General features: G+C 42.1%; 1 protein-coding gene across 1 annotated transcript in view; it reads left to right on the forward strand.

The window, feature by feature from the left end:
- TENM1 (teneurin transmembrane protein 1) overlaps window positions 1-18,205 on the forward strand; it is a 711,536-nt gene that overhangs the window by 633,754 nt on the left and 59,577 nt on the right. Inside the window, exon 26 of the mRNA XM_081125839.1 lies at window positions 11,984-12,138. Coding sequence (XP_080981965.1) covers window positions 11,984-12,138 — 155 coding nt within the window. The remainder of the gene's footprint in view (window positions 1-11,983; window positions 12,139-18,205) is intronic.

Here is an 18,205-nt window from a genome sequence, read left to right on the forward strand (position 1 = left end):
GAGGAGACTGTACTCCAGCATTAGGTGGTGTGACACAAATTGTAAACACTCCAGGGGCTCAGAGAATAGAGAGCTGATTGGGATTTGGAGAAAGAGAGAGAAAGAAATGAGCATAAGGGGGAAGATTGGAGGAAAGGGAAAAAATCTGGAAAATGACTGGACACAGGGGTGAAGAAAAACTGGGAACTGAATTCTAACCTCTATTTCTGATAAGTTCGTTTAAATTAACTCAAAAAAAGGATAATAGATCCAAGAAGAGGGCAAAGAAGAGATGGGACGGTGGACAGCAAAGAGGCAGGGTTAAGTGGGGAATGAATGACAGCCCTTCTTAGGAAGGTCGGGGTGGTCCTGAAATGGGTTTGTTAAAATGGCCTCCCCTCAGTATGCAAACTTCATTCTTGAGTCCAGTTGAAACACCCTGTGCTCTTAGTCACAAGCTAGGCTTTAGATGTGCAACCTAGTGACACATTATAGCTATTGTGATCCTCATTCCTACCCACTTGGATTGGCATGACACATTTCTCCTCATAGACTCAGAAATGTCTACCATCAAACGATACCAATGAAGCTGTTTGATACAATTGACAGGGAACTACCTCCATCAAGATATGTGCAGGTCTTTAAGTCACTTTGTATATTGTAATTATTGAGGCGAGACTTGCACTGTGTCTTACAATCAAGTGCAACCCTTTGGATACTAGAAGAAAGGGTATTCCAGGCAGAGAATAGTGCAGACAAAGATGTGGTGATGGGAAAGTGAGGGATGTGTTTCAGACCCAGTGTGTAGACCTGTTTGAAGCAACACAGGATCCTATGAGACCCATCACTACCATCCACATGGAGGAGATGCTGACAGAATCGCACACAGGGTTCCTGTCACTAAGTCAAGCAGCGCTGAAGCAGGGAATTGTGTAACAGATAAACCGCAGCACAACACCCCAAAACTAGCAGTTAACCAAAATCATAAATATTAACATCACTTGGGTTAACCTTTCAGAAAGATTTCACAGATACAATAGATGTTCTTTTATTTCGTCTTTACAGTAATCCGTTGACATGGGCAGCTCAGCTTTTATTTTCGCCACTAGACAAAGGCAAAAACCTGAGGACTGGGAGATTATGTAAATTTCCCAAAGTCACAGTCAGTCTCACAATAGGCTCTCCCAGCTTCCACCCCAGACTCTTTCTTCCTTCTCTCATATCTCTCCTGAACATGTCTGGGCGATTGAATTTAGAGAAGAAAGCTGGAGGAATGGCCTTGGAAACCCAATCTCAATCAAGACAAGGCTAGGGAAGTCACCAGCTCCCTTTGAACAGGGCATCCCAGTTTTTTTCAGTACCTTTCAATGTCACCTTCTAGTGCCCACAGATTGTCAAACCTGCAGGTCAGAGAGTGGAAAACAGAAAGTCAGAGGAATTGTTTGTGTCATCAGACAACTGTTCTGGCTAATTTTTTTCTTTTCCTCAGCTGTCGTGTGTGTGTGTGTGTGTGTGTGTGTGTGTGTGTGTGTGTGTGAGAGAGAGAGACAGAGAGAGGGTTGGGGGGGAGGAGATTGTTGTAATCATATATTCTTGATTGAGCCCAAATTGGTCCACCTAAATATCTCTTAAATTTCCATGGAAAGGGTTTAAAAATTGCTTTCATGCAGTATTTGCTACCCTGCCCTGCCTTTTGCAAATGACTGTCTACCGCTTCTGACTTCGAGCCTCTCTTCCAGCATTAGCTTTATTAGTCAAGATGTACAGCTGTCGGAAGAATTTTAAATGGGCCCTCTGTGTTGGTTTCGAATGGGCGTTACATCTGAATAAGTATCCTGCAGAAATTTTCATTCTCCTTGAGTTAGGCCACTTTGGGAATAGTAAGCACTGTGAGGCTTAATCCCTCAGGTCCTGCTTTTGTTGAGCATTCAGGCCCAAGCATTCCACTTAGGTTGCTTTTCTATTAGAATCTCTTGGTCAGTCACACACCTTGCCAGAGACTCATTCTCCCTAGAGTGGAGCAAGTGCAATTAGTTTTTCACTGGTCCATGGGCAATAAATGAACTTGACCTCCTCGGCTAATTGTTCACATAAGGCTCTTGTGAGGCAGTTGGTTTCCTTAGGATGACAGAGGCATTTCTTCAAAATGTATCCTAGTGGTGTCCCAGGTGTAGTTGCTTGATGTTTGAAGAATTGTTTAAGGGGAATGAATATAAAATATTCAGCTTGTATTTGGTAAACCTCATTTGTCTTAGCCCATACGTACAGAGTCCCCTTAAATCTCATCCTGCAGGCATCTCTTGAGCAAGAACTCTAGCACAAAAGCAAAACAAGAGATGTGCATTTCAACTGAACTCGAACCATCTACTTCCCCCAGTCTCTCTTACACCCCCCCCACCTCTATAAAGCAAGGAAAAACAACTCAAACCATTTAGTGTCTGGTGTCACTGTTAAATGTTCAGACACCACCCCCGGCCCAGGATCTCCCCGAGCAAGTTGTACAGCATAGAGCTTCGTGTATTTGGTTCTCTGGATGAAAACTTAAGCCATCTCAGAAAAGCTCGAAGGCTTTCTACACCAGTAGTTCAATAGTACAGTATTTCCCCTAAGCTAACAAAATTGTTTCACCCACTGCCTTGTTTCTATGGTGAATCGAACATAGGGCCCTCTAGTACTGACAAGCGTTACATAATGCTTTGTGGACTTAAACCTCATACTATGGCTGTCCAATGCAGAAAAAACTAAAATGTTGAAGCAGGGGTCATGTGGAAATCTTTGTCTATGATTCTGGCTTTAGAAAATCACTTTCAGGAAGAATGATAGCAATGACTACATGGGTGAAATTCATTTACAGTTAATTTGATCCCTGGTTTTTACTTTATTTGCTCTTGGTTAACTCCCTTTTCCCCCATTCTCTAATCATCACTAATTGATAAGGGACTGTATTCCTCTTAAAGGTCTTTAGAGAGATTGCCATTGCCTCCATTCTAAACTAATTTTTAGAGACATTCACCTGTCGCTCCTCACCTCATAGCATGCTTTGCTTGATTTAAGTTAGATGTGCTTCAATATAAATGTGGCGGTTAAGCCTATAATTCAACAAAGTTTATTAAACATTTGTGCCCTGGTCTACTGGGTTTGTTGCAGTATAAAAGGAAGGCCTAAAATCCAGTTTTTGCCCTCAAGGAGCTTATTGCCTGGACAGAGCATGATTGGAGAATTCACATTAAAAACAAACAAACAACAAAAAACAGCTTCTGTAGGTTAAAAAACAGAGAGCAGAATGAACTGGAGTTTGCAGGGAGGCTTCATGGAAGAGAAACATCTTGTAGAAGCCTTGAAAGATGAATAGGGTTTGAGTTGGTGAATGTAATAGGCCAAGCTAACAATTGTATGGAAAAAAAAAACCCACACATGATGTCAATGGCTTAACAGAATAGTAGTTTATTTCTTGCTCACATCACAGTCCCAATATGGATTGTTTGTGGGGTAGGAGGAATCTCTGCTCCAAGCAGTGATTCAGGGAACCTGGCTCCTTCCATCTAGTGGCTCCTTATTTCATTAAGCCTTGGGGTCCTCGACTGGATGCTCTGCAGCCAGCCAACCTCCAGGGAAAGCAGGTGATCCATAGAGGAGCTCAAGGAAGGTTTCATTAGGGGCCAGGCCTAGAAATAGCATACATCACTTCGGCCCACATCTAACCATAGAGAAGGCTAGGAAATTTAATCTAGCTCTATTCTCAGAAAGAAAATAAATAGAATGACTTGAATATATAACATTGTCTCCGCCATACTAGAGAGGGAGGGCTTTCTGAAGGAAGGATGAGGAAGGGAAGGGTGGCAGAGCAAAAGCAAAGTTGAGTTCAGCTTGGACACCTAAATTTCTGGTTTGATTTGACTAAATTTTTTAAAATATATTTTTGTTGATTTCAGAGAGAGAGAGAGAGGGAGAGAGAGAGAGAAACATCAATGATGAGAGAGTCATTGATCGGCTGCCTCCTGCACGCCCCCTGCTGGGGATCGAGCCCGCAACCCGGGCCTGTGCCCTGACCGGGAATCGAACCGGGATCTCCTGGATCCTAGGTTGATGCTCAGTCCCTGAGCCACGCAGGCCAAGCTGATTTGACTAAATTTTATGAACTTGTCACAAATTCTGAGCTTCAGTCTTGGTGGGAACGAAAGAGGCTGCATTCTTAGCAAGTATTGTATCATCAGCCATCCAGGTATTTCATTTTCCAGTGATGAGAATCACAACTAGATTTAATTATCTTTGGTTTCACAGTGTGTGTAGCAAGACATAACTTTTTAAAAATACATTTGATTTTTTTTTTAGAGCAGTTTTAAGTTCACAGAAAAATTGAGCAGAATCTTCGTACACCGAAACTACTCTGTATGATACTTTAATGGTGGGTATATGTCATGATGCATTAGTTTAAAATGAATGTACAACACCAAGAGTGAACTCTAAGGTAAACTATGGACTTTGGGTGATAATGATACATCAATGTAAGTTCATCCTTTTTAAAAAATGTACCACTCTGGTGGGGGATGTTGATGGGGGGCGGGGGTTATGGATGTGAGGAGACGGGATAAATGGGATGTCTCTGCACCGAGACATAACTTTTAATGGCAGTACTACACTGGTTATTAGGTTTACTCTAAGTTCATGGGTCTCTGCTCACAGCAAGCTCTTCACTGACGATATATTCCTCCTGATTGTCCTCCAGTAAACATCATTAATTGGCAACTCCGGGAATAAATCCAGTTCAAATATATAATTCATTTGGCCTGTACTATGCCTTTATTTTTAAAAAGAGATTGAATGCATTTAGATGGGACATGACCTCTTTCGTTAACCTTAGTTTCCCCCCAGAATCTATATAGTCTAACTTACAAATTTATGTCACCTGCCTAACCCCTGGTGACATATGAATTTGTGACCCTTATTTCTGGGCCTTCCTTTTTATGTGGTAAATCATATGGTAATAATCAAGTTACCAAAATCCCCATCCCATGGAAACTGAGCCCTTTCTCAAAACTCACCAGCTTTGTGGGGATGAAGCCACAGAATATTTTTGAAGAATAATTCTGAAGGGGTCCAAGAAATCTACAGGAATATAAGAATTCTTAACATGTTAGAAGCTATCATGGATCACTTTGACACTAACAAATGCAGTGGACCATCTCTCCATGGCAGTGCCCATACACAAAACATTCTGCAGATCATTTCATGGAGCTTCTGAAACCAGTCTGTACACCACTCCTGTCGTCAAGTGACTGATAGCCCCATTTAGGCGACATGGGATAGTAATTAAGAGAATGGACAATGAACTCAGACGATCATGATCTAAATCTAGCATTTTCTAGGTAAGTAATGTGGAGTTAGTCATTCGACCTCTGAGCCTCTGTTTCCTCATCTAAAAAATGACATTAATAATACCTACTCCACAACACTACTGTAATGATTAAATGAGAAAATGGATGTAACGAATCTAGCACAGTGCCTGGAATATCATATAGTATTCTCAGCAAATGAAAATGGTTATTATGAAACGATATTAGTCATCCTTCATAGGTGTTCAGTGGTGCTTCCCTGGATTTCATCAGGAATTCAACATGATTTAGATTTCTGCTTACATGTCACTTAGTCTGGGAAATCAATTGTGACCTTCTCTCCCCAGCCCAGACCCCAAGGCTACACCATGACACCCTGGACTTGCCCCAAAATAGTGCTTATCTCAAGGCATTGTAGTTGCCCGGTTGTTTGTCCATCTCTCCTACCCCTACCGGATTCTGAGCTCCTCCAGGGCAGTGCCATGTCAGTTTTGTACTCTGTTCTACTTTCAGTGCCTAGCACATAATAGGTGCAAAATAAATCTGGAATAAATTAATAAGGAAGGAGAAAAACAGCTTCCCAGTAAGCTTTTAGGAAAATAGTGGTTGGTGAAAGGAGGAGTGTTCGTCAGTCACTCTGCCTACCCTGAAGGCTAAAGCCTTGAGACAGCAGAAGGAGCTGAGAGAAGTCAAATGTGAAAAACTGGCCTTATCTGTCTTTCTCTCAATCAGAATTCTTGGTTAACTAGCCCATAAATCTATTGTTCCTTATGATGTCTCTGAAACCCTTTTTAAAAAGTACCTTCTGAGTCATGAAAAAAAGAACACTACAGTCAATAGAATATAAGTTTGAATGTTTAATCGTTTTTAATTTGTATTTAAATTCTTAGGAAATTGACCTGTACTGTTTAGAATATACGCTTTTATTAAACAATAGCTGATGAAATGACTCACACTATTCACTAGTCGTGTAATGTTACAGTGAGTTTATTCATCTCTTATTAAAGAAATTCTGTTCTCATTGTTAAGCACACAGTGAAATCATCTCGGCTGGTCATTAAGCTCTGCCTCCTTGCAACCCTAGTGACACACGGATACTTGTAATCCTTCCAAGTTCTACGAGCTCCATTTACTGGCTACCTAGCAAGAGAACTTAACAGGCTCATTGTGCAGAAGTAACTTGGCCCCTTCTGATCCCAGTGGGTAATTAAGTAGACAGTCGTCAGATCGGTTGGAGAATGGACTTTTCTGCCTAGTGGAGAATTTCCATATAGATCACACATATGATACCAATTTTCAGAGAATTGAAATGCACATAAACAAAGCAAAATATTTTCATCTCTCTCGGATTTAATGGGCACCTCATGATCAACGGCTAATGTCAGTTATACAGTTCAGCATTCCCAGTTATCAGAGATTGAGCTGGCGCCGTACTGTGCCTAGGACATTCCCTGAAAGTTTATTTTAACGATTTATCTCTGTCTCATAAAATTAAAGAACAGATTGTGGCAAAAAAGAAAAGTAAAACACTATTTCAGTTTTCTGATTGCTAAGGCTATTGATGGAGAGAATTTTATGACTACTTCCCAAAGCTTATATTCTGAAAGAAGGTTCATTTGTAATATAGAAATAATAAAAATGTAGGTGGCCTCAGCAGCTATAATTTTTATAAATTACAGAGATGCCTTCTGCCAACATCTGAAATTGGCATTCTGCACAGCCAAAAAACTCTTATTGTCGCTGTTATCTAATTTGGCATTTTAGCTACTATTTCCAGGCTATTAACCTACACATCTGGACTCCCAGTGACCCCACATCAGGATGCCACTGCTGCTTCAGTATTGATCAGCGGCGTCCTCTCCCCCAACAGGTGATAAATTTATTAGTAACCACCCCGGCTGCCCCAGCTTCAGGTGATTGTCTCCTTAAGGATTATAGCATTTATTCATTGGCAGATAATAAGACAAGGGACGAAGTCAAATAGTTTGGCCTGTAATTTGCAGCTGTTTCATACAGAGCTGTGCTTCACGGAGAAAAGAGCCTGCAGTTCAGATATTATATAATGTCCCCTACTTTGCATAAGACATTGTGAATAATTTTTTTTTACAAGATGCACTTTACTTCCGAGCAGGTCCCTCCATAGAAAGAGCTTGTTAGGGCTTAATGCTGATAAATGGAGACAGCACCATTCACACTTTCAAGTTATGGTCTGTCACTGCTTTCATTATATGCACTAATTTCCAGGGATTTGTTTATTTTATCACAAATGTAAAAATGGGCTCCAAGCTAAACATGCTGTCTGGGTGCCTGAGCCCAGTGTTTCCCTGATGGAGGTGGTGGCATGGGGACTCGAGCTGTCATGTGTTGTTCTTCCCACCTCCACCCCCACCCACCCTGCATCGCTGCCTAACCTTATCAGATATATATCAGATATATATATAGATATAGCTATAGATATATTATTGTGTATATTTTTTGCTTGCTCTAAAAAGGAATACTGGTGAAAATTTTAAACCCTGGACGTGGCTTTCTCGATCCAGTTTCATTTCTTTTTTTACCCAAAAACTGTGCCTTCAATTGTGTTTTAAGTGCTAATGAAAATGCTGTCAGTAAGCACATCAATAGATGTGGCCATTGGAACAAATTATGGCCACAACTTTGGGTACCGAATTTTGGAAATCTGGGTACAACAATATTCCTCTTCCTCCTTCCCCCGCAAATAAAAGTCAATTGAATCTGCAGATCTTGCCAGCCCCGGATGGCTTTATGTGATCTGAAATCACTCACATCCCTATCTCTGAAGAATAAAGCTTAAAATAGGCTGGACATGTGCCACCTCCTTGTCAGTCTCACAGACAGTAATAGAAGATGGGCCTCATCAGCATCCCCGCACTCTACCAACACTCCTTATGGGAGCAAAACCACGCCCCGCAACTAATGGCAAGAGGAATTCTTTTTCCGGCCCGGTATTTTAAATTTAGCTTTTAATCTCAGTGAAAATTAAATACCCCTTAAACCTCCCCAGTGAAGGGTTTATAAAACGAGTTGTTTAGGGAGTGTGTGAGTGTGTGTGTGTGTGTGTGTTGGTTCACGTGTTGCTTGGCTGGCCAGCTGGTTGCTTGGCTGGCTTGCTGGCCAGTTGGTGAAGGAAGCGAAAATACATACATATAACCCTTTGCGGTCGTATTAAATTTGGACATGGGTGTCGTACTGGTCGGAATTAAGACATTTCAGAGAAATTATGAACTGATACATGAATGAATAGAGTTAAGATTCGTACGGTTCCTTGCTGTGGTGGCTGAGAGCAGACATACGACCGGAACGGTAAAAAAGCTTTGGTGGCTGAGAGCAGACAAACGACCGCAAAGGGATAAGATACGCCAGTGCCTTAATAGGTACCTAACACACAGGCCCACGAAAGCCCTTGTTGCTCTTTACTTTTCGACTCCCAATGTAAGTATAACCCAATCAAAATTAATTAGAGTCTCAAGGAAAAAGGACTACTTTAGAATTTGGACCACAGTAAAAGAAACTGCTACACAAAGAAATAAAAGGAGAGCATCCTACAAACTGTGAGCCAAATAAGCCCTGGAGGCCGGTAGTGAGTATTTGATAAACCTCATCTGTGGAATTCAGCTGACATGAAGAGAGGGAGTTCCCAGTGTTTAGAAGTTCACAGAAATGAAAAGTGCGGAAACCAGGTGAACTCCAGGATTTTCATCTCTGGGTCAATGCAGACTTCGCCCTGATGGGGTTGATGAGTGTGGTGATCAAGGAACAGACTTGTCCTCCCTGGGGTCAGCATAGCGATGTCGGACCTCCCCAGATATACTAGTTTTGGCGGGGATCCATTTCTTTCTCTATACCTTTTGTGAATCTGCTCCAATTTTCAGGGGATTCGATTTTCTAAGTGCACCACCTCCCACTTAGAGCAACGCTTTCAAAGTATTCTTAGTTTTGCTTTCCATGTACTTGGATTCTTTGTCTTTTGGCCCTCACAGAACTTGACACAGTGACGTTCAGTGTGTGTTTGGTAAAGAATTCATGATTTCACACACTTCAAGCCCATCTACTCTCAGCCTTTCTCTCTCCAGCCTGGAGTCTTGATCTTTCAGTGCAGCTTCTTATGACATTTCACACGCAGTGATGTTCAACACAGAGGTCACAGAAGGTGATCTCAGATAATAGGTCTTCCACAAGCCAAACCAAATTCTAAGCATTCAAAAAATTGCTTTTATCAAAACACAAACAAAAATAAAAAGTAGAGGTACCTCCTTGGTTCCTCCTCAGTCCAGATATTCTGGAGATAAAAAGAATATTCATGTGTCCTCATTCTATGACCTAACCCAATCTTAAAAGTCTTTACAAACCTCTTTCAAAGTTCTTATTTCTCTAAAAATGATAAAGGGACTTATTGGCATGGAATTCTCCTTGTTTGGACACGCTGTTTTCCTTGGAGAACTCACCAGAACATAAATGACTTTAGAGGCTTTCTGGGAAAGTTAAAATGAATCTGTAGCTTTTATAGATGTTAAGGATTAATACTTCATGAGGAACATCAGAATTAATCAAAGTACGCCATAAAGGCCAGTCTTAGTATTAACCTCCTGCCAACGAATTAGCTCATCTAAAAGCAGTTTATTAAGTTGGGTTTATAAACTGTCTTTAGATGAGTTCACTCTTTGCCAGGAAAATTATTGTGCATGTGTGTATGTGCTAAAAGGACATGCTTGTTATCACAGATGTTCCTGACTTTTAACATACAGTCTAAGTTTCACAAGGTCTGAATAAAGAGAGATGAGAAAAGCCAAAATTGTACACTGCTTTTAAAGTAATGCCATGTGGTTATTTTCAAGAGCACTGTTAAAAGCACCAAGGAAAGCAGGAGTTGAACCATATGTTCTTTATATGTGTCTGACACTTTTTAAATGTACTATATCATATGAGGCTTATAACAACCCAAGCTTGAGAAACCAACTCATCCCAGTTTGTCTAGGACTGTCCCAGTTTTAAAACTGAACCCTGCCTCAGTCTCAGGCAAACCAGGACAGCTGGTCACCTTACCTGGCTAAGGCAGTAAAAGGTGTCATAAAACCAATTTCCAGCGCAGACAGGGTAGGGGTGAGTGGGTTTCCATATCACCAGCAAGCAATTCTTGGACACCAGCTGGGTGTCCTACAATTTCACTCAATTTCGATACTATCTACCTGGAGATAGTGTCAGATCCCGCAAGTTAAGGGCTCAGTCCCACAAGACAGCCACTTCCACTTCAGATGCCAATCTCAAGTCCAGGGTGTCTGTCACCTGTGCTTGTGATCAGCTGGGCTATCAAGCAGAGGTTCCAACAACCCCCAGCTTGGGTTCTGTTAATTGGCTAGAATGACTCACAGAACTCAGAAAAAAAATTTACTTATTACATCATCAGTTTATTATAAAAAGATACAACTCGGGCACAGCCAGATGGACGAGATGCGTAAGACAAGATACGGGGGAAGGGCACAGAGCTCCCAGGCCCTCTCAGAGTGAGCCATTCTCCCCAACTTGCCACATGTTCACACGACACGTAAGCTCTCTGAACCATGTCCTGTTGGGTTTTTGTGGAGGCTTCATTACATAGACACAATTGATTAAATCATTGGCCCTTATGATTGAGCTCAATCTCCAACCCTCTAATCACAAGGTTGGCTCCACTGGCAAACTACCCATATTTAGGTAAGGTTCCAAGTTAGCTCATTAACATAACAAAAGATACCTTTATCTCTCACCATAGACAATTCCAAGAGTTTTAGGTGCTCTTTGTTAGAAATAGGGACGAAAACCATATATATGTGTGTATATATATATTTATACACACACATTTTTAATAACAAATCACAATATCATAGGCAGATAATCTCCATATTTTCCCAAAGAAGAGGTTGAAATTTAGAGGGGCAAGTTTCTCCATCAAAGTCACCCATCAGTTATAAGTGATGTATTCAGTATTAGAGCCCTAGCCTTCTAACTGCTATTCTATTTTCCAAGAAACCAGGCTGTAGTTAACACAGTGTGTAAAAACTGTGAAAATTTTATTGGCTTTTATTTTTTCTAGATGCTTAACCATTCACTTTGTGACACCATAATTTTGCTCTCCACCCCGGTCACCCCCCCCCCCCTTAATAGATACTCCAGAGAAAAAACTCAGTTCAGTTTACCAGGATTATTACAAACCCCTTGTTAACTGAGGGTGAATTAATGAAAGTAATTTTCATGCTTTCCAAGTCAGTTATTTCTAATTCAACTATGAAAATAAGCAAGTAGCCTACACATCTGCACCCTAAAAGAAATGTAATAAATACTGCCTCCCTTGTCTTTTTGCATTTATCTTAAAGGGGTATCTTTTTTCTGTTAAGCAAGTGCCAAGGGGGTGGAAATGTAAAACTAGACGACAGGAAATTATTAGACCTGGCTTTATCTCTACATGTTACATTTTATCATTTCTTCTCAATACACAAAGAAGCGAATGTGTGCTCGAACAGACCTCTCCCATTACTGGCCTGGCCGTGCTGAGCAAAATTGAATCCATATGTCCTTAAAATGCTTTTCCATTTCTACGGCTTCTTTCAAATTCCTGATCTTGGTGCAAATGTGGCCCACTAGCCTCCTAATGTTCATTTGCTCTTTCCCAACAGGCATCACAGTTGATAGGCATGGATTCATTTACTTTGTGGATGGGACCATGATTCGGAGAATTGATGAGAATGCTGTGATCACCACTATAATCGGCTCAAACGGTCTGACTTCCACACAGCCACTGAGCTGTGACTCGGGAATGGACATCACTCAGGTAGGCGCCACTGGTTTTCAAGCGTTCTCTCCATTTGGCATCATGGAAATGAATAACCATTTTCTCATACAGAAATTAGGTAGAAAGGAAGCCTGGGGTATCTGTTATAACATCAGATGGCAGAAGTTTCTCTTTATGTAAGTTACTTTTTTCCTCCTCAGAAAAACTCAGTTGGGAGAAAATGGCAAGCTAGGATGGGAGTAATGCTGGATGGAATGTTGGCGTAAGAATTAAAGTCGCTCAAATTTGAATCAATTAGAGGATAAGGCCAATCTCATTTATTAGTTTCCTAGATATATAATTTTACTATTTTTAAATAACACAGTACTTCGCATTTGAGAAAGTACTGACTAAATATTTTTAAATGACTATATGAACATGACTTGTTATTTATGTATCTGTAAACAGCTATTTCTAGGGCACTTGAAAGTTTTCTTAAGTAACAGCATCATTCCCTCTGCGATCTATTTTACGTGTATTTAGGAAAGCTTTATGCCAGTGAGACTAAATGGGAAAATCTAGTGTAGCTCTCGTCTGAATCCACAATTCTGATTTTACCACAATTCTACAAAATCAGGATTAGACATGTAGAGAGATTATAGAGCATACAACACAGACCCAGCACCCTAGGATGAGCTTCTCAGTCTTCAGACACAAGAGGTTGGTATTTAAAATGAGGGAAACAGCCCTGGCCCGTGTTGCTCAGTGGTCACAGCATCTGCCCATGCACTGAAGAGTCTTGAGTTCGATTCCCAGTCAAGGGCATGTACCTGGGTTTCGGGTTCCCTCCCCCTGCTGGTCTGGGGTGTGCAGGAGGCAACCAACAATGTGTCTCTCTCACATTGATTTTTCTCTCTTTCCCTCCCTCCCTCCCTCTCTCTCTGTCTCTGAAAAGCAATGGAAGAAATATCCTCGGGTGAGGATTAACAAAAAAATAAAATAAAATAAAATGAGCAAAATAGACCAGACATCCTCAGAGGGCCTTTTAAGTCTAATATTCCATGAATCTGTGACTCTAATGAAGTAGATTATTGGATAATCTTTTCAAATGAATTAGAATAGAAATTGAGGGTTTTAAGATTGGTTGGTGTATCAGAGAGGATGGTTTTGATGACAAATTATAAAACACCTATCTAAAAGTGGTTTAAACAATAAGGTTTCATTATCTCACAGTGAGATGACCAGAAGTAGGCAAAGATGCCGGCAGATTTTCTTCTTGTGTCACAATAGCCAGAATTGAGTCACATGCCCATGCCACCACCAGTCACTGGCAAAGGGGAAATGAGATTTCCCAAATGGATTCAGGCCCTTTGGAACTGGGTCACCGTTCCTGAGCATATTGCTACCGAGTTCTTGAACCAGAATCAGGGTTCTGTTGGCAAGGAATGTAGAATTGCTGCTGGGTGCGCAGCCCACTGTGGCCTCCACGGTTAGGATAGTCCTGTTGCTTTGTCACCCAGGCCACCCGAAACTTAGCATAACTAGGAAAAGGAAGTGAACACACCACCCAGAGACCTTGCTTCAGTCATCAGCTCTAACGTCCCCTCCCTTCTCCAGTTGCCAGGCATCCACAGCTCTATAAAACACTAGAAATTTGCCTATTGGGGTTACTTCTCTAGGTGCCCCAGCCTTATTCAGAAACTCAGAAAATAGTCAAATAGAGTCAACTATAAAAATAAAATAGGGCCCGGCTGGGCGTGGCTCAGCGGTTGAGCACCGACCTAGGATCCAGGAGGTCGGGGTTCAATTCCTGATCAGGGCACAGGCCCGGGCTTCGGGCTCGATCCCCAGCAGGGGGCGTGCAGGAGGCAGCCGATCAATAACTCTCTCATCATTGATGTTTCTGTCTCTCTCCCCCTCTCCCTTCCTCTCTCTGAAATCAATAAAAATATTTTTTAAAAAAATAAAATGGGAATTGGGAGGCCTGGAAAACAGACAAAATGAATGAACCATTCTTAAGAGGGATTTGGGTGGATCAGGCTATCGAGTCCTAGAGCAATCTAACTTTCTATAATGCAAAATCCAGCAGAAGGCAAGGACAAGGAACATCATTTATGGCAGGAAGGAAGGGTGTGAATGTGTTTATATGGAGGAGGGGAATGAAGGAGAGGAGATACACGTATATGATTCACTGGTGGGATATTTTTAACTTCGAATAGCACGCCTAGAACTGCAATCAGTCAACTCAAAACAACTTATGTTTCTGTGTGGAAAAGTTATGCTGAAAAGAGACTTCTTCATCTTAAATAAAGCAAACATATGATCCTCATCACCATGAGAAGGGTTCTTTTTCACATGACACTTTGCAAGCCAAACTGCCACCATGAAAGCGACCTTGTCCCTTTCAGGTTGAGATAATAGAGTGCAGCCCATTGAAAAGGGACCCTGGTAACCAGGAAAGAGAATCACATTTTTCCTGTGACGTTTCATTCCAAGCCTCAGTTTCCATGATGCCCCCATCCCTTTTCCTTACATAAAAGACTTAGAAAAACAGTCATTTGGGGGGTGGGAGGAGTAAGCTTCATGTCCAGATCATCCGGCAGCTATCTCTGCTGCTGTCCATCATTTCCTGTCCTGCGCTTAAAGCACCCTAAAGAGTAACTAGACTTTTTCCTCTTGGGCCGGCAGAGAACATTGAGTCCATACTGACCTCTATCTCAGCGTCCAGATTATAATCCTGCACCTTTAGTAGGTGCTCGCTTCTCACGGCCCCATTCCCTCAGCCTGGAATTACCTCTTCTGGTCCAGATCCCACTCCTCACCCTCCTCACACCTCATCTCTTCCATGGGAACCTTCCCTGATGGCTCTAGTCCTCACTCCTGTGTCACTCTCTTACTGAAAGTTAGTATCACCACGTTTAATATGTAATCTGTTCTCTGTTACCCAACTGTGTATCCAACTAGTCTCCCAAGGTGGGCCACATGTTCTTTGGAAATGCATATAAGTGCTCAGCAGGCACAGTTACCATATATACCGATACCAGAAGGACACTATGGTTCAAAGAATACAGAGAAGTAGTGAGAGATGGATGAAGCTACAGAGCTAAGGGGGAGCATATGGTGAAGGGCCGTATAAGCATGATAGAGTTTCAGTTCTATCCAGTGGACAGTAAGAGGCCAATAATAGCATTAATCAGGGAAATGCATTTTTAAAATAATATTAAGCATGGGAATGCATTTTTCAAAGATCATTCTAGCTGTAGCATAGAGAATCAAATGGAAGAAAACAGTGTTAGAGGCAAGGAGATCACTTAATAGGCAGTGGAAGTAATATAAGTGTGACAGGGACAAAACATATCAATATATAAATGATTAGTACCTTTTCAAGAGCCTTCCCTACAGATTAGATTGCTTTCTAATTTTGGGTTTTTGGGGGGGAGCGATATTCAAATGATATTTCTTTGGAATACAACTCTGCGATGACACTGACCATGAAGCTGCTCAGCTTTACCTAGGTTACGTAGGAAGCAATGACAACGGCCAAACCTAAAGTATCAGCACTGTGGAGTGAGGAGGCTAGACAGGCCTGGCCGGGCATGGCTCAGGGGTTGAGCATCAACCTAGGATCCAGGAGATCACGGTTCGGTTCCTGGTCAGGGCACAGGCCCAGGTTGGGGGCTTGATCCCCAGCAGGGGGCGTGCAGGAGGCAGCCGATCAATGACTCATCATTGATGTTTCTCTCTCTCCCTCTCCCTTCCTCTCTCTCTCTCTCTCCCTCTCTCCCTTCCTCTCTCTGAAATCAATAAAAATATATTTAAAAAAAGAAAAAAAGGCTAGACAGATTGGTGAAATATTGGAGGTAAAATCAAACAACTTGTTGACTGACTTAATTTCATAATAAAAGAACTATGTGTCTGCTGGTACCGTTCCCTGAAAAGGTTACAAGAGAAGGAGAAGAAGGTGTGGGTGAGGGTTGGATAATGGATTCAGTTCGGGGTGTGTTGAGTTTGAGGTGCCCATGTGCATCCAGGTAAATATATTTGGGAGGCAATTCGATAGAGGCCTAGAAAGCTCAAGGCTTGAAATGGAAATAAGATTTGAGATTATCAGTTTACACCTGGTAATGGCAGACAGTGGAGTGGATAAGATCTTCCAGGGAGGCTACATAGCATTAAAAAAAAAAAGAGAGAAAATTTAAGACCAAAATCCTAGGAATATCAGTATTCAGGAGAAGGCTGGGGAATGGGAGTCCGCAGAGGCGACTGAGAGGAAGAGACCTGCCAAGTGGGAAGGAAATCAGGAATGTATGTGGTCAAAAAAGCCAAGGGAAACAGGCTTTCAAAAGGAAGGGAATGGTTAATCTCAAATGCTGCTTAGAGGTCACATAAATAAGGTGGTTTTTTAAGAAGCCATTTAGTTTGACAGCATTCGTGACTGATAAGAGTGCCTTTGGTGGAGTGCTAATTAATTGGAGTCAGATTGCAGTGCTAGTGTAGGAGGTGAGGAAATGGAGAAAGTGAAAATAAATCACTCTTTTGAGATGTTTGCCTGGGAAGGGGGGGGGGGGCGGGTTGGGCATTGAAGCAAATCAGTACGCATGTGCGGCGCAGGTGGACGAAAGTTGGAGAACGCTAAATGAAATCAGACGGGTGAGTGGGCAGAGCGTCTGCCAGGAGGGGGCCGGTGTGCGCCACACCTTCCCAGATGCTCGGCCTCTGTGGCCAGAGCTTCCCTTGTCTGTTTCGACAGCTGTGCCAGATCGGGGACCACGTCTCCCGCGACTGTACTTAAGAACACGAGCTGCCTTCAGCTAGAGGGAAGAAAGCCGAGTGGGGAGCTTCCTAACACCTTCCCCAAACAAAGCCCCTGTTGTTTATAGTAGTACTTACTGTGATCCAGCGGAGCTTACGCTGCGCTCCGTTTCATGTATCAGTAAATCAAAATATACCGATGGGTGAAGGCGGAGACAGATATCTAAATGAGAGCGCCCGGATTCTGCTGACAGGAACAGACAGGAGAGAAAAGAGAGGCCTCTGCTACAGCAGGAAGCTTCGCATCAGACCTTATGAAGAGCTTACTGATTCTGAGGCTACGTGGCAGCAATCATACGTTATCAAAAGAGCTCACAGCGTCCCCACCTTTTGAAACGGTGAAAGCAAATGTTGCCTGGCAATAATCATCTCGGAATGCTTGAAATCCAGGCCTCTCCGGAGTCAGGAACGTGGATCGGCTGTTTTCTCAAGGTCCCTTCCAACTCCATGACGGTTTCTCTACATAAATATAATGTAGTTCCTACAGTTCTGTCATACTTTCCCTGCATTTCAAAACCAAAAGGTCCCCAACAGGGAAGGCCCAGCCGTACTAGAGTACCTTTGGGAGCTGGGAAGTGATGCAAACAACAGTCCTCTCTTTATCTGTACTTTTCTGAGGCAAACCTGAGCCCCGGGAAGACTCAGTCTTCAATAGCCTGCCCTAATCTTCAACATATCCTGATGTTTGCACTGTAGTAATTCTAATAATAACTGCTGCCACTTATTGAGAGCTTACTATGTGCCCGGGACTATTCTAAGCATGTTATTCACACTTTATCTCCGCAGCCCAACCACCCTTGAGAAGTGTAATTACCCCACCTACAGAGGGGAAAACTAGTAGGAAGATATTGTGTTATACTGTGACCATAGAGTTAGTAAGTGCTACAGCCAAGGTTCGAGCGCAAGCTTTCTGACCCCAACTAGCATTTTTCCAACTCCTCTCTTTTCAACACCAATTGGAGATGACCAAGTAGCATTCTATTTAGTGGGTGACAAATGTAATGTCATTTGGTTGAGGAATATTCTGTTTATTCACAGAATGTGTGTTCAGTGGCACTTAGAAAATAGTTTAATAAAATCTAATCATCTCAAGAAACAAAATTTGCTTTGACAATAAAATCAGCCATTTGTCCAAAATCAATATCTTTTTGCAGATTTACTGAAATGCGAAACTGGACTCTCGGTGTAAACTCTGAAGTATAAGTTCCCTTTGTAAGCACCTCTATAAACAAGCAGGCCTTCCACTTCAGCAGATGAGTTGATTATGAAGAGATTGGGCTCTTTATTTCCGGGGCTGCTTTTGAATCATCCTGCT

Source organism: Miniopterus schreibersii, assembly GCF_964146895.1.
Source record: "Miniopterus schreibersii genome assembly, chromosome: X".
Classification (NCBI taxonomy): Eukaryota; Metazoa; Chordata; class Mammalia; order Chiroptera; family Miniopteridae; genus Miniopterus; species Miniopterus schreibersii.